Here is a 25,080-nt window from a genome sequence, read left to right as displayed (position 1 = left end):
GATGGGTGGTGGTGCTGACTGTCGAGGGACCTGAGGGAGCCGAGAACTTTGGGAGATGAGTCTTGGGCTCTGCCTGGGCTGGGTGGAGCTCAGGGAGGGGATATGATGGGTTGGGGTTTTGTGGTAGGGTGGGGGGTGGGAAGAGAGGGGCCCAGAGTTTGGGCAGGGTGTGGGTGGAGGCCCGGAAATGGGGGCACAGGACCGAATCTCCCCGCGCCTCTCCTTTCTGTTCCTAAGTACTCCCTCCCCCAGGGGCCTCAGCAGCAGCCTGGGGGCAGAGCCCTGGCAAGCAGATGATATAAGGTGACAGATCACTACCTTCTCCTTCTCTCCGCCCCCCCCCCCCCGCCCTGGGCTTATGTGGAGCCTCAGCCCACACGGAGTGGGGACCGGAGAGCCTGAGACCTGCCCTACAGAATGCCTGCACCCTGCTGGGAGCTGCCACAAGGGTGCAGGTGTTGGAGGCGCCCGGTCCCTCACTGCAGGTGTCCTGAGGAGTCCCATCCCTTCACCAGGTCAGTTACGCACTTAGCAGGAGCCAGACCCCGTGCTAAGTTCCTCACATGCTGGTTCACTGGAGCCTCACAACAAGCTCAGGAAGTGGGGATCCGTGAGCACAAGTTACAGAAAATGAGGCGGGGAGGCGCTGCTCGGGACCCCCAGTGGGTCATAATTCATAGCCAGTCCCATGGGGCTCCCTCTGCACTTTTTGGGGCCTTGGCATCCTCTGTACAACGGGCCTGATGCTAATGCCCACCCCCTGGGTTGCCAGGGGCTGTGCCCCAGGGCCCAGAATAGGACCTGGCCCCTCTTGGGGCCCCGGGAACACTTGAAGAAGGATGCAGGTGGCCAGATGGCCATCAGGTAACACTGACAGGAGCCTAGCTGCGAGCTCCACGTGGCCTTGCTCCCCCCTCATCCCTCAGGGCTCTGAGCAGCTTCCCCAGGTGGTGGTTTGGGTTTTCACTCCAGCCTCAGACTTCCTTCCTCAGCCCCAGCTAGCGCCCGGATGTGGTGGCAGAGTCACTGTACCGACCTCAGCTGCCCTCAGCAGCCCTTTAGTGGGGGGGGGGGCTCCTCTTGAGAGGGGGGCTCCTCTTGAGGCCCCCATCCCCAACCAGCCCTGCTGGTCTGGAACCCAGGTGGGCGGGTGGCTCATCTCTACTGGGATGCCTTTGAAGCTCAAAGCCAGGCCTTGACCCCTCAGTGAAGGGGGTGGGGTGGCAGCAACTCTAGTGGTGATCTTGGACAAGTCATTTTGCCCCTAGGGGGTTCAGTTTCCTGAATGTAAACTAAACGGCGGCCATTCTTTATTATTAGCTGGGGAGGAGAAATTCAGTCTGAGTTGCTCCTGAAAGGGCTAGAAGAGCTGTTTTAGCATAAGCCTTGCACACAGTAGGCCAGCATTCAATGCTTGCTGGATGACTTGACAGAATGAATGGATTCCTAAACATCTGAGAGCTTCAGGTGCCCACCCCTTTATCTCTGCAAAGTTCAGTGCCGGCCACCACCTGCTGAACTTCAGCCCTGTGCCACGATCTCAGTAATCCCCCCAAAGACCCTCTGGGCTGAGTCCGATTACTGTCCCATCTTAGAAACAGGCTCAGGGGAAGCCACCTACCTAAAGTCACACAGAGAGACACGTGCACACTGCCCCCGAAAACGATCAGTTCATCGAGAACGTGGGGTGGGTGTGCTGTCTTCCCTGGTTGCTATGGCCCCTCCAGGCACCCCCAGGTCTGTGGCTCTTCACTCTCCTGAGGGCTGGGGCAGAGTGGGGAGCTGATAGAGGGAAACTACACCCCTTCTCCCCCCCCCCACGCCCCACCCCCGTGCCTGACCGGCCCTGCACAGATAACCCAGCCCCGGCCCCTCCAGTTGCCTCCATGCACCTCGTCAAGGCTGCCAGAGACAAGACAGGAGGCAAGGACCTTTGGCCGATCTGGAGGCCTCTGTCTTCCCACCTGTGTAATGGGCTGGGGAGCTCTACAGCACCGCCTCCCCTGGGCGGGGGTGGGGGGTGGGGGGGGGCGACGCTCTTGAGAAGAGGTAGGCCAAGCCCAGAGGTCCCAGAGCGGGCTGGACCTGACACCAGTTTCCCACCCTTTCCCCTGCGGTGGGCGCCGGATGCAGGCCAGGCTAGACTAGACGGGGCCCCCTTCCTTAAAGGGCCAGGCGCCTTCTCAGCCCCGGCCCCACGACGGTGGCTCGCCCCTCCTCTCCAGCTCAGGGAATAGTTAACTTTCCAGACTTGGGTGTGTTGGGGGAAGGAATCGGTCCGGGATCCCTGCCCTGCATCTCACACCCCAGACACCCGGACCCGGGCGGGGCAGGCGACGCCCCCAACTCCGAGGTGCCGGGCCCGCCCTCCCCTTCCGCCCCGGCCCCCAGCAGGCTCCGCCCCTCTCCGACGTCACCGAGGCCCGCGCGGATTGGCCGACCGCGCCATCGCTCGGGACACTTCCTCCTGGGCCGCAGCCGCAGAGTTAAAACTTTGGAGGGGGAAAAAGAGCCACCGGCGCCGAGCGCCGGGTGACCCTCCTTTCCACCCCCCACACACCGCCGCCGGTAACGCCCCCTTCTCCGCGGCCCCCGACCGAACTTTTCTCCAACTTCTGAGACCCGTGAGATTCCCCCTTAGCACCCCGGCCCTCGGGATCCCTTTGCCCATCCCCGGGCCCGTCGGATCCTTGGGATCCACTCGATCCCCGACTCAGAGACTCCTGTCCTCCATCCCCAAGGTCTGATGAAGCCCGCGGACCCCCTTCTTGATTGGATCCTCGTCTTAGAGCCACTGTATTCTGGGATTCCCCCTGCTGCCTTCTCAAGCCTTTCTCTCCCCAAGGGGCTTTGGCTCCGGGGCTCTCCTGATCCCTGAGATTCCGACCTCCTAGATTTTCTTGATTTCTTGGAATCTCTCAAGCGCTGGGTCCCTCAAACCATTAGATTTCTCCTTTATGACTCCCGAGCGTTTGACCCACTAGATTGCCTTTCTTTAATTTCCCAGGGTCCCGCCATCCTCGAGTGCCCTCAACCTGCTAGATTTCTTTTCTCGTATCCCCGGGATTCCCGCGCTCCCACCACCATCTTACCGGCTCCCTCGGATCCAGTGACCCGGGTTCCCCGGGCTCCTTCAGCCGCATCCCGGGTGGGCGCCGGGCGGCCGGGACTCCCCCCGCCATGGCCGCCTCCCCCTCCCATCTCGCCGGGCTCCCAGGCTCTCCCGGGCCGGGGTCTCCTCCGCCCCCCGGCGGCTTGGAGTTGCAGTCGCCGCCGCCTCAACTGGCCCAGGTCCCAGTCCCGAGCTCCGGGGTCTCCTTCCACATCCAGATCGGGCTGACCCGCGAGTTTGTGCTGCTGCCCACCGCCTCTGAGCTGGCCCATGTGAAGCAGCTGGCTTGCTCCATCGTGGACCAGAAGGTAAGAGCGCGGGGTTCCTCCCAACCAGCTTGGGGAGAGGTCCGGAGGGGGTGGGGGCGCGGGCAGAGGTGGCCAGGAGCCTGGCATAGGGGAAGGGGAAAAAGGAGGATTAAACCTTGGGCGACTGGGGGGAACGGGGATGGGGCATTTAGCCCCCAGTTGCCTCCTCATCTCACTACCCATTCGAGGGAGGCCTGGGCAGGGGCGGGGTGCTCCAAAGGCCTCCCCAAATTGCGTGTCCCTGCGTGTTGTTTTCTGCAGCCAGCAGGGAGGAAGGGAGGGGCCAGCTAGGTGTCGAAGTGGGGAGGAAGAGGCAGATGGGGTGGGGGCCGCAGATGGGGGACCTCTCCATTCAAGCCCATCCGCTTCCATCTCCCATTTGGTGGAAACAGTAGAAACTGAAGCCGCGCTGACCGTGACTATCGGGTGACATGTGTGGGTGTGAGTGCCTGCCCAAGCTGCCAGGGGCAAGTGAGGTCTTCCGAGCCCAGTCTCTGCCCTCCCCCAGGCCTGAGATGTGTGTGGAGGGGCAGGCACCTCTTTGGAACCTGCAGAGGCTCTGGGGACTCTGTCCCCTCTCCTAATCACAGTGTTACCACTCCTCAGGTCTGATGCTGGCCTGTTAAAATGGGCCCTCCCCAACCCCACCCTACTCTTAGTTTTGGACACCAGGGTCACCATGGTGGGAAGCTGGGGATCATGGCAAGAGGAAATCAGGTGGAACTCAATGCCCGAATTCTAGAATGTTAAAAGTTAGGATAGTGGGTTTCTCTGTTGTTGGAATTCTAGACTGTAAAAATGTTAGAATATTAGAATTCTAGGTTGTTCAAATATGCAACTTCTAGGTAATTGAATTCTTGATATTAAAGTGTCCAGGGGCACCTGGCTGGCTCCATCAGTAGAACATGCGACTCTTGATCTCAGGGTCATGAGTTCCAGCCCCACGTTAGGGGTAAAGCTTACTTAAAAAAAAAAAAAGTGTACAAACATTAGAATCCTAGGTTGTTGGAATACTAAAACATGAAAATGGTAAATATTAGATTCCTGGGTTGTTGGAATCGGAGAATGTTAAAATGTTAGAATTTTGGAATGCTGGGTTGTTGAAATCCTTTAATGGTAAGATACTCAAATGAATCCTAGTTTATTAGATTCCTAGAACATGAAAATATCAGACTGCTGCTGATCTAGATTGTTGAAATCCCAAAACATGTCATGATAATATGTTGGAACCTAAGATATATATATATCTATCATGATATATATATATATATATATATATTATATATCATGTGAGCATGTTGGAATCCCAAAATGTCCAAATTCCAGAATCTTTTCAGACCCCCAGAAATGAATTGTTTGGGCTTCAGAGAAACATCGGTCCAACTCCCCCATTTTACAGACAGACAAGGAAACTGAAGCTTAGAGACAGACACCTACCCACCCCCCCACCCCACCCCCCGCAAGTAGTCAAGGCCCAGGCAGTCCCTGTGAGCTGTGGACCCTCTTCCAGCAGACAGGAACAATATGGGGCTTCCTTGGCCCTCCACCAAAACCCCAAACCCACAGGTCCAGTTGTCATACCCAACTCAGCCTGCTCTTTGGGAAGACAGATGGGGGTGGGGTAGAGGGCAGACTGTCCCCTGAGTGTAATTTGTCCAGTGCCCAAATCTTTGGCCTCCTCCCTCAGGCCTCGCCCCAGTTTTGTTTTCTGTCTTCTGTCCAGGTGTGGCAGGGCCCCTTTCCTTCCTTCCAGCCGCTCCACCTGGGAGGTTTCACTTTCTGTTCTACCGCCTTTCATTTCCTGCCCCCCGCCCCAGCCCCAGCTAGGGACACCTGGCTCCTCTGGACATTGGGTAGGGGGTACCCTCCCTACCTCCAGCTCCGTTGAGCCCTAGCCTCTCCCCCTCCCCCGCAGGAGTCCTAAGTCCCCTTCTTCCAGCTGGCCCCACCCCAGTGGCTGGGCCTGGAGCCAGGTAACAGGGACAATAGATCCAGGAAGGAAGCTGGGGTGGGGTGGGGGCTTAAAGGAGGGGGTGTTCACTTAACCCCCTCACCCCCTGGAAAATTCTAGGTGCTCACACGCCCAGAGCCACTCTCCCTCCCACCCCAGTTTCCCAGTCCAGCCACCGAACTCCATCGGTGCTCTCTCCTAGCACACCTGGGGCTCTGGCACCCTGCCCGCTCTCTCGAGCTCGGGAGGACGCAGGCAGGAAGCTCAGGGCTACGGGGTCTCTGTTTCCGGGGGAAACTGTGGGCCCTGCCCTGGGAGTGTTCCAGACCGCTGCCGCCAAAGGCAGCTCTGAGCCTTGCCGTCACCACCTCTCTCTCCCGCCCCTCAGTTCCCCGAGTGTGGCTTCTACGGTCTTTACGACAAGATCCTTCTCTTCAAACATGACCCCACGTCGGCCAACCTCTTGCAGCTGGTGCGCTCGGTGGGAGACATCCAGGAGGGCGACCTGGTGGAGGTGGTGCTGTCGGGTGAGCGGCGGAGGCCCGCCTGGGGGCGCCACCTCTAGCGGGGGCGGGACTTCTGGGGTGGGCCCAGAAACATGCTTCTTGAAGTCAGGGCCAGTGGTTCCAAGCCTTGGTCGCAAATTAGAATCACCCCTGGAGCTTTGACAAACTGCCGCCCTGGAATGGGTAAATATGTTGCATGTGCACACGGTGAAATTCGCACAGCACCGAACGTAGGCAATGTCCAGCAACATGGATGAATCTCACAAACCTAATGCCGAAAGCCATTTGCTAGACATCAGACTACATATTGTATAGTTCCTTTTATGAAGCGCAGAGACGGATACAGTTAGGAGCGAGGAAGGCGGGTGCCTTCGCCAAAGGGTCAGTGTTCTCCCTGTCAGTGAAGGGCACCACCATCACCTGGGGGGCGTGAGGGAGATTTCTGGGGACTGATTTAAACTTCCATTTGTTTATCAGGGTGTTGGTGACACGGTGTGTACAGTGGACAGTTCACTGAGCCATGCCCTGGAGATGTGTCTTTTTCTAGATGTATGTTGTACTTTGATACAGAGTTTTAAATGTTTCCTTCCCCAACCTTGCATAGTGCAATGCTCAGTAAAATGGGTTGAATGAATGGATGACGATTAGCAGAGGTTATGGCCCTGGTGACCTTATTCAGGTTTTAAATATCCTCATGTAGGCCGGCAACTCTTGGATTTTTATTCATCCCGATCTCCCTCTGCTAAATGCAAATCTCAGTCATGCAGCTTGTCCCCCTGACACTTTTATTTGGCAGCTCCAGGCATCTCAGAGATGGCCTCTCCAAGACAGAAATCTTGACTTTGTCCTCCTTTCTTCCAGCAGCGTTCTCCACCTTGGTGGAGGGCATCACCATTCACTCAGGTGCTCATGCCCCAAATCCTGGCAGCATCCTTGACTCCTCCTTTTTCTCTTACCCCTTCACTTGATCCGTCATCAAACCAACTGGTCTTACCTTTAACATTCATTCTGAATGTATTTCTTACAGCCTCCTCTGGTTCAAGCAGCGATCACCTCCTGCCTAGACTGTTACCGTAGCTCACAAGTCAGATCCTGACACTTCACTGCTCAGAATCCTCCCATGGCTCCCCATTACCCTTGGAATAAAATGCAAACTCCTCAAATGGCCTTATTATGGCTGTCCTGATCTGGCCCCTGCCAGTTCCCTGGATTCACCTGTTGCACTGTCCCCCTTACTTTCTTTGTTCCTGGCATGGTTGTCTGTTCCCTGTCCCTTGAATAAACTGAGCTGCCGCCCATCTCCGGGGTGTGTGCACTAGTCTCCCCGCCCCATCTTCTCATAGCTAGCTCCTTTGTGTTGTTTGGATCTGAGCTTAAATGCCATTTCCTCCGGTGTCTGAAATTTCCTTCTCTGTGTGTTTATGTTCCCTGTCTGTCTCCCCCAAAAGAAAGTCAGCTCCCTGAGAGTGGGCTGTTCATAGCTTTACCCTGAGTGTGTAAGCAGTGCTTGGCACATAGAAGAGAGTCCCCTTTCTGTTGCACGATAACAAGGAAAATAGCTCAAAATTGACCGAAATTCAGGGGTGAGGTAGGAAAGACGAGACTTAGCGCAAAAATGAAACTTTAAAAATAAAAGCCAAGATTTATTGAGGACTTTCTATGTGCTCTGTTTAAAGAGCACTGTTTAAAATTTTTAATTTTGGGGCGCCTGGGTGGCTCAGTTGGTTAAGCGACTGCCTTCGGCTCAGGTCATGATCCTGGAGTCCCGGGATCGAGTCCCACATCGGGCTCCCTGCTCGGCAGGGAGTCTGCTTCTCCCTCTGACCCTCTTCCCTCTTGTGCTCTCTAACTCTCATTCTATCTCTCTCAAATAAATAAATAAAATCTTAAAATAAATAAATAAATAAATAAAATTTTTAATTTTTAGGGACGCCTGGTTGGCTCAGTCAGTTAAGCGTCTGCCTTTGGCTTGGGTCATGATCCAAGGGTCCTGGGATCGAGTCCCACATCAGGCTCCCTGCTCAGCAGGGACTCTGCTTCTCCCTCTGCTGCTCTGCCTGCTTGTGCCCTCTCTCTCTTTGACAAATAAATAGGTAAAAATCTTAAAAATAAATAAATAAAATTTTAAACTTAAAAAAAAAAAAACCAACATGGGGCACTTCGCTGGCTCAGTCGGTAGATTGTGCAACTCTGGATCTCAGGGTTGTGGGTTCCAGCCCCTCGTTGGGTGTAGAGATGACTTAAAAATAAAATCTTAAAAAAATAATAAAATAAAAAAAGAACTCTGTTTTAAAAGCTTTCCATATATTAGTTCATTTAGCCCTTAAGAGAGAATCTATAGGGGCGCCTGTGTGGCTCAGTCGTTAAGCGTCTGCCTTCGGCTCAGGTCATGATCTCAGGGTCCTGGGATCGAGCCCCACATCGGGCTCCCTGCTCAGTGGGAAGTCTGCTTCTCCCTCTCTCTCTGACCCTCCTCCACTTGTGCTCTATCTCTCTCCGTCTGTCTCAAATAAATAAATAAAATCTTTAAAAAAAATCTATAAAGAATACTATTGTGATACTGGGTGTGTTCTTTCCTAGACACCTGCGTGGCTCATACCCTTGCCTCCTTCAGGCTTTTGCCCTAATGACACCTGAAGGGGGCCTTCCTCAACCACCTATTTAAAATTATACATCTTGTACCTTCCCACTCTCCCTTCTCTGCTTAATTTTTCTCCTTAGCACTTACTGACTTCTAGCCTGCTGTATATATGTTTTTTTGGAGTTGTGATTTATTTCTTGAATATATATATATACTGCAAATACATATATACATAATGTGCAAATATATAATTTATGTAATTTTTTAAAAAGATTTTATTTATTTATTTGACAGAGAGAGAGATAGTGAGAGCAGGAACACAAGCAGGGGGAGTGGGAGAGGGAGAAGCAGGCTCCCCGCGGAGCAGGGAGCCCCATGCAGGGCTCAATCCCAGGACCCTGGGATCACGACCTGAGCCGAAGGCAGACGCTTAACGACTGAGCCACCCAGGCGCCCCATAAAGGCATAATATGTTTTATATTTTATATATTTTTATATATTATGTATGTAAATATACATAATATATATACATAATACATATCTATATATTATATAACATATAATATAATATGCTATAATATAACATGATATATAATGTTATGTTATAAATATATAACATATACTATAATATATAATACGTATGATTTACATTACATATAAATATACACAATGTAGAAATATATACATACTTATGTACATAATATATGCATAATGTGCAAATATATATATATTTTTACCCTAGGGAAAAGTGCAAAGTTATACGTATAGAGGCAGACTAAGAACATCAAATGAGAGCATGCAAGTGTATGTTTCGGCTGAGCTGTGTCTTCTGGAGTACCCAGTTTATGTTGGTTCTCAATATTCGTCCTGTTATTGAGAAAGGAAATATTTGCTTGACAGGTTTTTTTTTTTTAATTATTTGAGTACAGTAGACACATGCTGTATACTTTATTACATAAACCTGTCCAAGAGGCAATAAATTCAGTACTAAAAGCAAGAACTTTGGCCACACTGGCCCAGGTTCGATTTCAAGTTCCACAGCTTGCTAGCTGTGTGACCTTGGGCAAGTTGCTTCACCTCTCTGTGCTACAATCGTCTCATCTGGAAAATGGGGATAATAACAGTACCTCCAGGGCTTTTGAGAGAACTGAATTCACTAGTATTTTAAAATACGTGGAGCAGTGCCTGGCACTAGGTAATTGCTAGGTTGGGTGATTTTTTTTTTTAAGATTTTTTATATATATATTTTTAAAGATTTATTTATTTATTTGAGAGAGAGATTGAGAGAGCAAGCAAGAGAGCACGGCAGTGGGAGTGGCAGAGGGAGAGGGAGAAGCAGGCTCCCCACTGAGCAGGGAGGCCTTCCCTGGGCTAGATCCTAGGCTGCGAGGATCATGACCTGAGCCAAAGGCAGACGCTTAACCAGCTGAGCCACCCAGGCACCCCATTTTTTTAAATACATTTTATTTATTTATTTGAGAGAGAGAGAGAGAGAGAGTACACAAGCCTTGGGGAGGTGACAGAGGGAGAGGGAGAAGCAAATTCCCTGCCCAGCAGGGAGCCTAACGTGGGGCTGGATCCCAGGCCCCAGGGATCATGACCTGAGCCGAAACCAGGTGCCTAACCAACTGAGCCACCCAGGCACCCCTGGGTGATTGTTAAATAAGAATATTTATTTTTCTTTGGTTGTCAGCCTCCCTTACTAGAGGCCAGGAAGGGAATTTGTTTGTTCTGTGTGATGTCCCTGGCACCTAGAACAATGCTCAGTAAATGTTTGTTGGATTTCCATTTTAAAGATGAGAAAACTGAGATATATAGGTATTTGGTTTTTCCTCTTGACACTCAAGCTCCATCCTAGATCAGCAATTCTGAGGGTGGGACCCAGGCATCTGTATCGGTATTGTTAAATTTTATTTTAAAATGTTTAATTGTGAAATATACATATCATAAAATTTACCATCTTAACCATTTTTAAGTCTCCTGTTTAGTAGGGTTAATGACATTCACGCTGTCCTGCAACAGTCTCCAGGAATATTTTCATCTTGCAGAACTGAAACTCTGTATCCACTAAACAACTCCCTAGTCCCCGGCATAGGTGTCTCGCCCAGGGGTGACGCTGGGATATGAACCCAGGTAGAGTGTAGTATGCGAGTGAATGAAGGAAGGCAAGATCACACCTTGCCGCGGGGAGGACTGTGAGAAACCCAGGAACAGCCCTCGCTGCCCCGGCTCAACCATCCGCCCCTCCCTGCTGCCTGCAGCTTCGGCCACATTTGAGGACTTCCAGATCCGCCCGCACGCCCTCACGGTGCACTCCTACCGAGCGCCGGCCTTCTGTGATCACTGCGGGGAGATGCTCTTCGGCTTAGTGCGCCAAGGCCTCAAGTGTGATGGTAAGGGGAGAGGGGCTGGAGGCGAGGCCCAGAAGTGTGTGTGGAGGGGACAGGAGGGTAGGGCGGGGGTGGAGCTCAGAGGTAGGAGGCGTGGCTCGGAGGGAGAGGTAAGGGCCTAGAGGCGGAGCTTGGGGGAGGAGCTGGGGAGGGACTTGAGTGATGGGTGGGGCCCGGGGCGGGGCTCAGCTCCGGAGGTGGAGCCTGATTTGGAGCTCCGAGGGAGAGGTAAGGGGGCAGAGCTTGGGGGAGGAGAAGGGGAATGGGCACAGGGAAGAAGGTGGAGCCTATATAACAGGAATCCCCAGAGAAACAGCCAGTAGGAGGTAGATATTAAGGGATATTTGGAAGGAATTAGCTTACAGGATTGTCGGGGCTGGCCAAGCAACTCTGAAATCCATAGGGCAGCCCATCAGGAAGGGCAGGCTGGACTCCCGGGCAGAATTTCTTCATCTGGGAAATCTCAACTCTGCTTTTTAACCTTTCAACTGATTGAAACGGGCCCACCCAGATTAACTAGAATACTCTCCCTCACTTCAAGTCATCTGACTGTGGACTTGAATCACACCTACAAAATACCCTTACAGCAAACCCTACATTAGCATCTGAATTACTGGGGTTGACACATAAGCTGACCATTAGAGTCCACTCCTTATTGATTTGGCCCCTCAGTGTGCCAGGGCTTGCCATAACAAAATACCCACAGGCCGAGTGGTTTAAACAACACATATTTATAACTCACGGTTCCAGAGGCTGGAAAGTTTAAGATCACACTTCAGACAGGGCGTGGTTCCTGGTGAGAATCCTCTTTCTGGCTTGCACACGCCTGCCATCTCGCTGTGTAGCTCACATGGTGTGCAGAGAGACACAGTTTCCCTTTTATAGACCCAGGTCGCATCGGATCAGCGCCCCACCTTTATGGCCTCATTTAACCTTAATTACCTCCTTAAAGGCCCATTTTTCAAACACAGTCACATTGTGGGTTAGGGCATCAGCTATGACTTTGGGGGGATGGACACTTGTTCAGTCTACAACAAGCACCCATACACATGTCCTTCAATCATACTTAAAAAAATAAAGAAACACACCAGTGTGTCTCAAGGTTAAGCCCAAGTGTTAGGTTCCGCAGGTCCACTCTTCCCATCTTCCACGCTTCTGAGCGAGAACATTGAGATCTTGCCCCACCTGCAGACGAAGGCCACACCGCCGCCTTGCCAATACACACAGCAGATGAAGATCATCCATTCTGTGAAGACTGCACCTCCATTAGAAGCATATTCTTGGATGTTCCATCATCTAAGGACCTCCAGCTTCGTGGCGGTCACGCTCATATGGAAATCTCAAGTCTTCAGTGCCCCTGGTGTTCCAGATGACCTGCAGCATTGACCAGGATTGTTATTACGCAGCCCTAAATATACCTGTGGCATTTAGGGGCTCGAGGGATGCTAGCCACGTCAGGCCTGCAGAAAAGCGATTCAGTGCGTTCAAAACTGTTATCAGTACTGCCATTGTGCACAAACCATATCCAACTCTTGGTGTCTTGGCTTATGTAACCTTCATCATGGCGCAATCCTGGTGATCAAATTTTTTTTTGAGAGAGAGAGAAAGAGCATGCATGCACATGGGCAAGCAGGGAGGACGGGGGAGGAGCAGAGGGAGAGGGAGAGAGAGAATCTTAAGCAGGCTCCATGCTCAGCAAGGAGCCTGATGTGGGGCTCGATTTCACGACCCTGAGATTATGACCTGAGCCGAAACCAGAGCCAGATGCTCAACCGACTGAGCCACCCAGGAGCCCCCTGGTGTCATCGAGTCTAATGGGCACCCTCAGCACGGACTTCATTGGTTCAACATCACAGATGATGGTCCTCGTTCATGTGATTCCAATGGAGTCCCAAATGACTTCTTTTTTTTTTTTAGATTTTATTTATTTATTTGACAGAGAGAGACACAGTGAGAGAGGGAACACAAGCAGGGGGAGAGGGAGAGGGAGAGGCAGGCTTCCCGCAGAGCAGGGAGCCCGATGCGGGGCTCGATCCCAGGACCCTGAGATCATGACCTGAGCCGAAGGCAGATGCTTAATGACTGAGCCACCAGGCGCCCCTCAAATGACTGTTCTTAATGCCATTAACACCTTCCGATGGGAGTTTGACTCTACCTTGATACTCATATGGGGAGTCACGGATGAGATTTTGAAATGCCCCGAAGCACATGAGTGAGCAAAGGCCAGCGCTGGAAAGTGTTTCCTGTTCGCAAAGGCCATTTGCCATCCCGAAGCTCTTGTCATAGCACCACCTTCGGGAAAGCCTATGACAGCCAGGCTACCAGAAGACAGCCTTCATGAGGCAGTCCCAAAGAAGCTTCCAAAGGCTGGAGAAACATTCTTCACTCCTGAACAGGGCACCATCCTGGAATCATTTGGAATCTCTGGAGATGTATGGGAGCAAGGGTTCAGGAAGCCCGCCAGGAAAACAGCCAGCTGAGCCTGATTCTTTCATGGACGAGGATTTTGGATTTTTTTCTTTTTAATGATAAACTAGGAAAGAAAGGACAATAAAGTCATACTTCCATCTGATACGGTAGAACCCTCCCGAGTACAACTGAAAACATGCTAACCCTTTCCCCGGAAGATGGGGATGCTTGTTCCCTCTTTTCCTTCGATGTCCTGTCATTTAAATACGATACAGTGCTCCCTTCGGCAGCACCTGTACTAAAATGAGGCCAATACGGAGAAGAGTAGCATAGCTGCTGCGCAGAGATGATACGCACATTGCTAGAGCGTTCCATATTTAAAAAAAATAATAAGTATTATGTTAGGTGATAGGGGGATAAAAGGAAGAAAACACAAATATTTGGTGTACACCTATATATAAGGAAGAACCAGTCATTGCCAGTACGCTCCTCCTTTGTGCAACTGGTCACGTGGTTGTGGCCACTTTCTGCCACTACCCAATCCACATTCCCTGGGCCCTCAGCAAGCACCTCACCTGCTCATGGTTCTTTGCCTGGTGGCCCAGAACCTTCCAGGCCGGTAGCGGTTCTACCCGATTTGGGTTTTTGTAGTTTTTCCTCGGCTTTAATGGCACCCGTAGGGGGTTCTCCTGAGAGATCTGCTGTATTCCTAATCTACCAAAAGGGGAAAGGGGCGGGGCAGAGCTTTAGAGCCCAGGACTGGTGCAAGTATGTCTCTGATCGTCTGGCGCCCCCCGCAGGCTGCGGACTGAACTACCACAAGCGCTGTGCCTTCAGCATCCCCAACAACTGCAGTGGTGCCCGCAAGAGGCGCCTGTCGTCCACGTCTCTGGCCAGTGGCCATTCTGTGCGCCTCAGCACCTCAGAGTCCCTGCCCTGCATGGCTGATGAGCTGGTGAGGGTCTGGGGAGCGGGTGGGCTGGTGGCGGGGGGAGGGGGCCGGGCGACAGGGCCCGGGCATGGGACCGCGCACTAATGTGGTCCCCTCCATCCTGCTGACCGCAGAGCCGTAGTACCACCGAGCTCCTGCCTCGCCGCCCCCCGTCATCCTCCTCCTCATCTTCGGCCTCCTCCTACACGGGCCGCCCGATCGAGCTGGACAAGATGCTACTCTCCAAGGTGAAGGTCCCGCACACGTTCCTCATCCACAGCTACACGCGGCCCACCGTCTGCCAGGCTTGCAAGAAACTCCTCAAGGGTCTCTTTCGCCAGGGCCTACAGTGCAAAGGTCAGCGGGGCCCCCGGGGGGGGGAGGGGGGACAGACGGGGTCAGAAGGCCCCGACACAGACACACACTCGCTCAGCGGCTTGGGGCCTCTCTCACCTGGGCTCGTGGCAGGACCCAAGATTCCCAGTACTCTGGGGGCACCTGGCTGGCTCAGTCGGTGGGGCCTGAGACTCTAGATCTCGCGGTTGTGAGTTCGAGCCCCATGTTGGGTGTGGAGATGACTTAAAAATAAAATCTTTAAAAAAAAAAAAAGAAAAGAAAAGAAAAAGAGAATCCCAGTATTCTGATCCTTAGGAGCACAGGGACTCAGGAGAAGAGCCCTGAATCCTGGTGTTCTAGAACCTTTGGAATTCTGGAATCCTAGAACCTTGGAAATTTAGATCTGTAAACCACTTAGCATGGGATTTTAAAACTGTAGAACTTGAGAATTCTAGAACCATAGAACTGGAATCGTAGGCTTCAAGAATTCTGGATCTCAGAATATTGAAACTTTAGAAGCATCAAATGCAAACCTTAGAAGTCTAGAATCATAAACCCTTGGGACCATGGAATCCTAGAGTCCTAGACATCTAGAGTACAGAACTCTGGATTATCAGATTCTAGAATACCAGATGTCGAAATCCATAAAAATTTAGAGCCATCCAATTCTAGAATCTAGGGTGTATGGAATCCTAGAACCTTGGAAACCTTAGATTCTGGAGGATTCACAGTCCAGAATTATAGAACTATAGAATCACTGATTTCTAGAGTTTAGATATAGAAAACCCTAAAACCTTGGACATCAAGGAGGCTTAGCAGTCTAGAATCATAGAACTGTAGAATCATAGATGTGTCAAGTTCTAGACACTTGGACATTGAAATTTGGAGTCTTAGAACTCTAGAAAAAAATATCTATAATCATACGGGGATGTGCTACTGGAATCTCGTGGGTAGAGGTCAGGGATGGTTGCTAAACACCTATGATGCACGGACCAGGCCCCCGCAACAAGGAATTCCCCAGCCCCAACTGTTCTAGACTCAAAGATGGACAAGCAGAGAAGGTTCAGCTAGGTTTCCTGCCCCAAACCGCAAGAGCAAAATCCTTTGGGCCTGGGGGTTAGGAGTCAAGGTTCAACCCTTACAGGGGACCTCTCTCTCCCCTCCCACCTGTCCACTCGTTCCCTGTCCTCATACCAGACTGCAAGTTTAACTGTCACAAGCGCTGTGCCACCCGCGTCCCTAACAACTGCTTAGGGGAAGCACTCATCAATGGAGGTGAGAGGCTGTGGGCTGAGCAGGAAGGGGGGGTGCGGGACTGGGCGGAGGCCCCTCTGATGCCCCCGTCCCCCTAGATGTGCCGATGGAGGAGGCCACCGATTTCAGCGAGGCTGACAAGAGCTCCCTCATGGATGAGTCTGACGACTCCGGGGTCATCCCAGGCTCCCACTCGGAAAACGCCCTCCACGCCAGTGAGGAGGAGGAAGGCGAGGGAGGCAAGGCCGAGAGGTACCCGGGGCACCCTTCGGGCAAGGCCCTATCTCTACAATGGGCCGATGTCCCCTTGTAAATTTCCCAGGCACCCACACTTTGTTTTTAAATTTTACCTTTTTCCTGGAAAATGTACATTTTTAGAAAGTTTACAGTACATAGAAGCAGATTTTAATTTAGAGTATATTTCTTTTTCGGAACTGCTAATCCAGTCAATCAAAAGGTAGATAGTCAAACCCTCCTGCTTCGCTGCCTCCCAGCTGCTTAGCTCCTCTCTCCGAGGACATCACTGGGATCCGCAGCTGGCAGGCCCTTCCAGAAACAGTCTGTGTTGCAAAGTGACAGAGCAAAGAGTAAGAACGTGGGAATCTGGAACCAGAGTGCTGTATGGCCTTTGGCAGGAGATTAACCTCTCTGGGCCCTCAGTTTCTTAATCAGTAAGATGGGGCTAAAGTAGGACCTACCTTTGAGGATTGTTGTAAGGGCGAAGCGAATGAATACGAATGAAGTACCTAAAATAGCGCCTGGGTGTTAGCTCTTCTCGCAGAGCACTCAGATCTTAGAAAGGAAGGAAAACTACCCACTTTCTTTTAGCCATTTTGGCCTCAGATTGACTTGTATGGCCTAAACAAGTCCCTTCCTCTTTCGGGGCCTTAGTCTTCCCATCTGTAAAATGGGGAAGGGGAAAACCATCCCCAAGGACCTGATGGGCGGTGGCTCTCTTCTGGCATGGAAGCTCTGAAAAATAACAACCTGCTTAATTTTACATTTTTAAATTATAAATGGGATTCATATTGATTCAGTTCTACTAGCATAAAAGCTCAAGTGCTTGATGGCAAGGATCCAGTGGGTAGAGGTCAGGTCAGGTCCATTCTCCAGGTGCCTAGGACGGGGCCTGGCTTCAGGCATGGGTGTGGAATGCCTGTGTGTCCGGGAGGCAGGAAGGCAGCAGGGTTTTGGGAGCCCGGGGCGCTGGAGGCTGAGAGCACCAGGGCTAGGTCCCAGCTCTGCCACTTACGTGGTGAGTCACATCTCCCTGCGCCTCGGTTTCCTCCTGGGGCAATGACAGCAGCACCTGTCTCACGGGGTGATTTTCGAATTCCATTAGACCATGCGGGTCAAGTGCTTGCTGGGTTGTAAACACTGAGGAGATGGAGAGAGAATCCTCCCCGGTACTCTGTTCTTGAATCCCCAAAGGGCGGAGGGTGGGAGGTGATCCGGAGTATGGGGACAAATATTGGCATTTCCATTTCTCTTTACTTTTAATCTCACCTTTTAGATGTTTTCACTTTTGTGCATATGTTTTAGAATAATACTAATACACTGTTACTGGTATATTCTATTAATACAGTAATACATGTATAAATAAGGATAACATGTGGATTGAAACCATCATTGATGTATAAGTATTTGTTTTTGAACTAAATCCTCAGAAGGACCATAACAATCACTATCCCCATTCCTAGGTTAGAAGATTGAAGCTCAGGGGCTTCAGCCAGTAATTACTAAGAGAAAGGAGCTGAGACTTCACCCCACAGGGCCAGGGAGACATAAACGTGGGGAGGAGGGTGAGCCACTTCCACGGTGCTTCAGTAGACACTTAATGAGCACCTACTGGGTTCTAGGACTTCCAAGCACACAGCTGTGAACCAAACCAGGAAAACTCTCTGGCCTCATAGAGCAGACACTCTAGTTGGGGAGACAGGTAATAAACAAATGCATCCATAGCATCAGGTATTGATGATTGCTACCAAAAAAATAAAAATAAAGCAATGAGAGGGGCCAGAAAATGAAGATATGCCATTTTAGTTAGGGTCATTAAAGGGAGCCTCTCTGAGGAGGTGACATTTGAAGAGATCTGAAGGAGGGGAGGAAAGGAGACGTGGAAGATAGCTTGGTTCCCTACCAAGCAAGGGGAACAGCAGGTGCAGAGGCCCTGTGGTAGGGCCAAGCATGTTCCAGAAATAGCGTTGAGCTTGGTGTGGCTGGAACAGGGAGGCCAAGGGGAAGGGGATGGGAAACCAGGCCAAAGGGGAGATGGGTATGCCAGGTCTTTCCTGGAGTGTTTAGTCACAGAATAAGTGGGTGTCAGAGCTGGATCTTGATTGACTTGGGTGCGGTGGGGGTGTTGGGAGAGGCAGCCTATTTCACAGATGAGGAAACCAAGTCTCAGAGAGGCGAAGGGAAATGCCAAGGCCAACCGAGTCCTGTTTAGTGCAGGGATCAAGAGGTGGTTGGTTCTGGAGTTGAGCAAGTCTGTGAATCTCTCTCAGCCTTCATTTCCTCTCTGTGATAATAGCATGTGCACGGGATAAAGGGCAGTGAGGCACAGACAGGTTGAGTCGCTTGCCTCGTGTCACACAGCCGGATCCACAGTCACTGGGCTCAGTACTGATTAGCACTTATCGGAGGCCCACTGGGTGCCAAGCATTGTGCTAAACGCCTAAGAGAAGTTTTCATTCCTCACAGCAACTCCTTTGGGTGGAGAAACCGAGATACACAGAGCTTAGGTGATTTGCCAGGCAGCCTGACTTCGGAACCCAGCTTTGTAATGTGGCCTTCTCAAGAGTCCCCTTCCTCCTTATGGGAAATGTGGAAACCACAGAAATATGGCCCCAAAAAACCCCAACTCCTGGCCGCCCAGGGATGCGCCCTGCAGCCCCAAGTGCTTATGGGTATTTTCCACTTGTAACCTCTCGCCTCTTCCTCCCCCCCTCCCTCTCAGCTCCTTGGGGTACATCCCGCTAATGAGGGTGGTGCAGTCGGTGCGACACACGACGCGGAAATCTAGCACCACCCTGCGCGAGGGTTGGGTGGTTCATTACAGCAACAAGGACACGCTGGTGAGAGGGCGGGGTGGGGGCTATGTGGGGCGGAGCTAGAGTTAGGGGAGGGGCAAGCTGCGCTTGAGGAGGCGGGGCTGGTGGAGTGGTGGTGGGCGGGGCCTGGCTGGAGGCGGAGCTAGAATTAGAGGGATGGGTTCTAAGGGAGGGCGAAGGGGCCGGGCAGGAGTCAGGGAAGAGGCGGGGCTAAGGACAAGGTCAGGGGAAGAGTGGGACCAGGAACGGGGAAGCTGAAGTTAGGGTAGGGAGCGAGAGGGGTTCAGGTTATAGAGAATGGGATCAGGGGGTGCTGGAGGCCTAACTGGAGGTAATTAAGTGGGGGTGTGATACAGGGTGGGGCCAGGTGGGGCGAAGTTGGGAGGGAGGCGGGGGAGGGCTTACGGGGCGAGGCCAGGTCTGGGCAGGTAGGAGATAGGGGTGGGGCAGGTTTAGGGGCAGAGGAGCGTGGCTGGAGGCTGACCTAAAGTCGGAGAGGGGTTATGGGGCGGGGCAAGGTGGGGTGGAGCCGGAGCTAAGGCGGGAGGGGCGGGATCAATTTGAGAAGGGAACGAGGTGGGGGTGCGGGTGGGGCTGGAGTTAGGGATGGGCGGGGCCTTACTGGAGGCGGAGCTAGAATTGGAGGGGTGGGTGATGAGAGACGGAAGGGGTGTGGCCCTCTGGGGGCGGGGCGAGACTTAGGGGCGGGGCTTGGCTCCGGGAAGAGCTGGAGCCCCAGCCGCGCCAAGGGCGGACCACCTCACCTTCTGGAGCACCTCTCCCAACAGAGGAAGCGGCACTATTGGCGCCTGGACTGCAAGTGCATCACGCTCTTCCAGAACAACACGACCAACAGATACTACAAGGTGGGCCTTCCGGCCCCCAGCACCCCCAACCTCCTCCTCCCACTCCTCTCCCAGTTGCTTGCGCCTGCTTGCATGTCATCAGAAAATGGGCCTGCCCGGCCCCACCACTTTCCAGCTGGGGAACCCGGACGGCTTACCTCACCTCTCTGCGCCTCCCGTCTGGCACCTGTAAAAGGCCTCAAAGACTAGTCCTCGCCGCAGGGCTGCTGCCCTAAGTCAGCGATCACCTCCGCGAAGCGGTTAGCTTAGGGCCTGGCTTGTGTGGAGCTCCCTGTTACCATTACTACTTTAAAATGAAGTATTGGATCATTTATCGGTATCTCTCATCACCCGCCATGGCCGCACCGTGCTCTGGGCCGTCTCCTCCTGGGTCCTTGCTTCTGCGCTTGCCCCCACAGCCTTGTCCCACATAGCAGCCAGAGAAGCCGAGAAAACCGTCAGAACCCTCCCTTTGCCCTTAAAATAAAACTCGGACGCTTCGGGGTTACCTGCTCTGGAGCAGCTTCCCATGGGGGGGTGCCTTCTCATCCTTCCTGTATTCTCGGCCACACTAGGATGCTGTCCCCACCACGTCTCTGTCATCTGCTTTTATTAGCTGTGTCAGTCTGTCCCTGTTTCATTCTTTCGTTATTTTAATTCTTTTCTCCCCCTTCTGCAAATGTGCCCCCCCACACACATACTTTCTCTTCCAACACTTTCCAAAGCACGCTCTTTTCACTCCACACAGACCCTGCACCTTCTCTCCCCTCCCTCCCCCCGCCCTCTCAGCCTCCTTTTTGGTCTCCTGTCTCAGTCCCATCCTTTCCCGTCCACCCTCCGCACACAGCCAGAGACCTCCCCCTGCCTTGCTCTGAACCTTTCCATGATTCCCCACGGCCCTGGAGACAAAGCCCAGCTTCCTCTCTGTGGCCCATGAGGCCCCTCAGGGCCTAATTTCATTTGTTCACCAAACCTGGCACACCTCCTGTGTGTGATGGGAATAGAACATGTCCCTTGAATACCAGCCTTTCCCACATGCTGTTTCTGCCATCCCCCACCAGCTGGCCTCATCTTAGCTTTTTATTTTTATTTTTTTATTTTATTTTTTTAAAGATTTTATTTATTTATTTGACAGAGAGAGAGACGGCGAAAGCAGGAACACAAGCAGGGGGAGTGGGAGAGGGAGAAGCAGACTCCCCGCGGAGCAGGGAGCCCGATGTGGGACTCGATCCCAGGACCCCGGGATCATGACCTGAGCCGAAGGCAGACACTTAACGACTGAGCCCCCCAGGCGCCCACCTTTCTGATCTCTTGCTTCGTGTAACTTCTGCCAGGAGGCCTTTTCTGACTACTCTATGCAAATCAGGCCCTTTCCCACAGATACTTGCTTCTATATGCTCTTCTGAGTAAATGGGGAGCCCCAGGGTCAGCCTGGCATCCTCACTGGTGCTGGTTCTTTGTCCTGCCAGGAAATTCCACTGTCAGAAATCCTCACCGTGGAGCCCGCCCAGAACTTCAGCCTTGTGCCACCAGGCACCAACCCCCACTGCTTTGAGCTCGTCACTGCCAATGTCACCTACTTTGTGGGCGAGACGCCCGGCGGGGCCCCAGGGGGGCCTAGTGGGCAGGGGGCCGAGGCTGCCCGGGGCTGGGAAACGGCCATCCGCCAGGCTCTGATGCCAGTCATACTCCAGGACGCACCCAGCGCCCCAGGCCACACACCCCACAGTAAGTCCCCACCCTGCGCCCTGAGAGGATGGGTCTGGGAGGGCTTGCGTGGGGTTCCAGGGAAGGGAAGAGCCAGGAAGAAGGCAGGGAATGGCACAGTGGAGAATGTGAGTTCCGGACGCAGCTGGCCTGAGTCCAAATCTCCATTAAGCCCCAGACCTGATGTGTGGCCTTGGGCATGTCACTTCCCTTTTCTGAGTCTTGTCCCAGGTGGTGACAACTCCTCCAGAGTTGTGAGTTCAGAGTATTTCATTCAGATATTTACTGAGTATCTTCCCCATCCTGTGCTGGGCAATGCTGGGGACATAGCTGTCACCAAGACAGCCCAGGACCTGCCCTCACAGGGCTCACAGTCCAGTAAGGGAGACAGACCTGTCCCCAAGCAGTGACAACTCAGAGTGGGCAGGGCTGGGACAGGGGAACCAGAGGGCTGTGGGAGCTCAGAGGGGATAGATGATCCAGTCTGGGTATCTAGGAGGGCTTCCTGGATGCGGCAACATCTGAGCTGAGACCTGGAAGCTGAGGAGGGCTGAGAGAGGGGAATGCAGATGGGAAATATTTCAAGCAGAGGCAGAAGATGATCAGAAAGTCCCAGGCTCCTGCCTTCTGGAGCTCATAATCCAGTGTGAGTGACAGACACTAATCAGATCATCCTGCAGGAATGACAAGTGTAATGTAGAACGTGACGTGGCCCCAGGAGTGAAGTTTGAGCTGAGACTGAGTGAGGAGGAGGATTTAACTAAGTCCAGCGGAAGGGACGCACGTTCCTGGCAGAGGGAACAGCAAGTACAAAGGCAGGAGATAGGAGGGGACTTGGCTGTATCTAAGGCCCAGCAAGGAGGCCAGGATGTCGGGAGGACACAACAGGCATGGTGGGGGTTGAAGTTAAAGAGGTAAATGAGGGACCAGTGCCTGTGAGGCCATTGAAGGGGCTTGGGCTTCCTCCTGAGGGTGCTGGGGAGCCATGGCAGAGTTTGGAGCAGGGGAAGGACAGACTCAGGTTTGTGCTGGTGAATAGGAGACAACAGAACAGGGGCAGAGAAGACCACGCAGGAGGATGAGGAGCCAGGCCTGGAATGGGAAGGGGGCAGGTGTTCAAATGGCAGAAGGGTCAGAACTTAGGAAATGTCTGGCTCTGGTTGAGCGGTAGGGTGGCAAGTTCGGCGGTGGGTGGGGGAGATGTATGTTGCAATCAGTTTGGGCTTTCCTGCTGACAGAGCCTCCGTGACCTCGTCCATAAAATGGGATCAGCAGGCTTCCCTTGGTCCTGAGATCTTGGGGTACAATGCTCAGTGAAATCATTCGTGACACTTCTTGAGCCCCCTCAGCCTATCTCGTTTACTTCTCCCACTGGCCCTAGGAGGAAGCACCTGTTATCCCCATTCTCTAGACGGGGAAACAGGTTCGTAATGGACAAGCCAGTGGCCCAGAGCTTCACAGGATCTCCTGGTTTTGAGTCCGGGTGGTGTGGCTCCAGAGGCTGTCTCTGGGTGAAGATAATCCTGAGCCCGGGGTTCCTTCACCTCCACCTCTTCCCTCTCCCCAGGACAAGCTTCTCTGAGCATCTCCGTGTCCAATAGCCAGATCCAAGAGAACGTGGTGAGACCCTGCCCACACCCCATGGTCCCAAGGAAGTCCTCTGCCTCCCACGCAGCCTCCTGCCCTCCCTAGTCTCCCCAACACCCCATCTCCCTTTGCCCCCTTGACCCTCCCCATCCCCACCATGCAGGACATCGCCACTGTCTATCAGATCTTCCCGGATGAGGTGCTGGGCTCTGGGCAGTTTGGAGTGGTCTATGGAGGTATGGATGCTTCTGAGCTAATCCAGAGGGTTCCTGGGGGTTCCTGGGCCCCAGACCTTCCGATGTGATTGGCTGCGTGCTCACTTCCTGTTCTGGTTGACTTAGAAAGCTAGATCCTCGAGGCAGATGGATGCAGGCTCTCCTTTTCTCCCTGGGAAAAGCCAATGGACTTTCTCCCCTTCTTAATAGGGAGAGCGAATTCTTCACTCTGATTGGCCACAGAGCTAGTTCCTAGATTCTGATTGGTTATAAATCTAGTTTCCCATGTGATGGACTTCCCTCCTCAGAGCTCTTGTCTTTTACCTTCTTCACTCCAAAGCTTTTATTCCCAAGGCCCCCCACCCCTCACATGCCTCCTGGAAACCCCTCGGAGCCACCTTGATGGCCTTCTGCCCACTTTTGTTCAACTATGCCTGTGTCTCTCTGGTGGTGGTGGTGGGTGGTGTTCCTTTTACCAGGACTGGAAGGTCTTGCTCCCTTCATCCCCAATCTCCCTACCCCCTGCCCAGGAAAGCACCGGAAGACAGGCCGGGACGTGGCAGTGAAGGTCATTGACAAACTGCGTTTCCCCACCAAGCAGGAGAGCCAGCTTCGGAACGAAGTGGCCATTCTGCAGGTGACCACCGGGCTCAGGGGCCAACTGACCCAGGCTGGGGGAGGTCAGGGAAGGCTTCCTGGAGGAGGGAATATGCATGTTGAGACTGAAGGGGTGGAAAGGTATTCTGGGCAGAGGGACCAGCTTGTGCAAAGAAAGGTCTAGAGGTGAGAGGGAACATGAAGTCTTCTAGGAATTTGAAGTTCGAGGTTACTAGATGGTTTATGTGTGGGGAGGTGGGGGGAGGTGAGGCCAGGGAGGCGGGTGGGGTCACACCCTATGGATTTTCTCCTGAGGGTACTGGGGAGCCATGGAAAGATGTTGAGCAAGAAGGGGACAGGGTTGAGTGTGTACTTTAGGAAGATCTCTCAGGCTGCCCCTGGAGGGTGGGTGGAAAGTGGTGGGCCTGGAACCTGGAGCCCAGGGAGGAGGCTGGGTGGGGACCTGGGGGGTAGAAATGGGGTTAGGCCAGGCAGGGCTTGGGGGGAGAGGGAGGAGGATTTACAACACAGAGATGGACAAAGGTCCTTCCCATTGTTCCAGACTTCTGCTCCCTCCCTCCCCCCCCCCCAACAACCCTGGACCTTCAACAGAGCTTCATGATGTAAAGATCCTTCTAGATACCTGGTGGTGTGGGGATGTGGTCCTGTCTGTGTCTGTGGGAAGCCCCTCCCACCTCCCCCAGTGCTGCACCCCAGGGAAGGAGCGGCTGACTCTCCGGGGACATCCTTATTTGTCATCCGTCTGCTCCCATGGCTCGCCTCTGGGGTCCCAAGTTCATGGGCGACCTGGACCCTGACTGCCACCCTACCCTTCATCCCCACCCCAGAGTCTGCGGCACCCCGGGATCGTGAACCTGGACTGCATGTTTGAGACACCTGAGAAGGTGTTTGTGGTGATGGAGAAGCTGCACGGTGACATGCTGGAGATGATCCTCTCCAGTGAGAAGGGCCGGCTCCCCGAGCGCCTCACCAAGTTCCTCATTACCCAGGTGCGCCCACCCCCCCTGCCCCCTGCCCACCTCTGCCTGGCTCCCCACCTGCCCTGCGCCCAGCTCAGGCAGACACTGGTGGGAGTCCTAATAGTGGATAATAAAAAATAGAGAGTAATAATAACAACAATAGAAAAAATAATAGAACAATAATTTCAAAATAATAGAGTAATAACAGAAACAGACTGTAGAGTAATAAGAGTAATAACAATAAAAAATAATAAAACGATAAAAAGAATAGAGCAGTAGTGATAATTATAGTTATTAGTACAGAACAATCAGAAATGG

The 25,080-nt window shown here is 52.8% G+C and overlaps 1 protein-coding gene and 1 non-coding gene across 8 annotated transcripts in view; both read left to right on the top strand.

Moving 5' to 3' along the window:
* Positions 1 to 155: 155 nt before the first annotated feature.
* PRKD2 (protein kinase D2) overlaps positions 156 to 25,080 on the top strand; it is a 36,193-nt gene continuing 11,268 nt past the window's right edge. Inside the window, exons 1-15 of one of the 7 annotated variants that reach the window (XM_027619137.2) lie at positions 156 to 515; positions 3,008 to 3,420; positions 5,760 to 5,898; positions 10,720 to 10,851; positions 14,058 to 14,212; positions 14,323 to 14,545; positions 15,722 to 15,799; positions 15,877 to 16,030; positions 18,738 to 18,855; positions 19,620 to 19,697; positions 21,146 to 21,404; positions 22,951 to 23,003; positions 23,134 to 23,206; positions 23,716 to 23,822; positions 24,631 to 24,792. In XM_027619137.2, the coding sequence (XP_027474938.1) occupies positions 3,181 to 3,420; positions 5,760 to 5,898; positions 10,720 to 10,851; positions 14,058 to 14,212; positions 14,323 to 14,545; positions 15,722 to 15,799; positions 15,877 to 16,030; positions 18,738 to 18,855; positions 19,620 to 19,697; positions 21,146 to 21,404; positions 22,951 to 23,003; positions 23,134 to 23,206; positions 23,716 to 23,822; positions 24,631 to 24,792 (1,971 nt within the window). In that variant the 5' untranslated portion in view covers positions 156 to 515; positions 3,008 to 3,180. Of the gene's footprint in view, positions 516 to 2,440; positions 3,421 to 5,096; positions 5,394 to 5,759; positions 5,899 to 10,572; positions 10,592 to 10,719; positions 10,852 to 14,057; positions 14,213 to 14,322; positions 14,546 to 15,721; positions 15,800 to 15,876; positions 16,031 to 18,737; positions 18,856 to 19,619; positions 19,698 to 21,145; positions 21,405 to 22,950; positions 23,004 to 23,133; positions 23,207 to 23,715; positions 23,823 to 24,630; positions 24,793 to 25,080 lie in introns of those variants that run through there. The other 6 variants (XM_027619141.1, XM_027619136.1, XM_027619143.1 and 3 more) reach the window with 6 other exon arrangements.
* LOC113936834 lies at positions 13,532 to 13,638 on the top strand. Its single transcript, XR_003524392.1, has one exon. It is a non-coding gene; the product is annotated as a U6 spliceosomal RNA (small nuclear RNA).

This window comes from Zalophus californianus, chromosome 17, assembly GCF_009762305.2.
Source record: "Zalophus californianus isolate mZalCal1 chromosome 17, mZalCal1.pri.v2, whole genome shotgun sequence".
Lineage (NCBI taxonomy): Eukaryota > Metazoa > Chordata > Mammalia > Carnivora > Otariidae > Zalophus > Zalophus californianus.
This window is presented reverse-complemented; position numbering and strand designations above follow the sequence as displayed.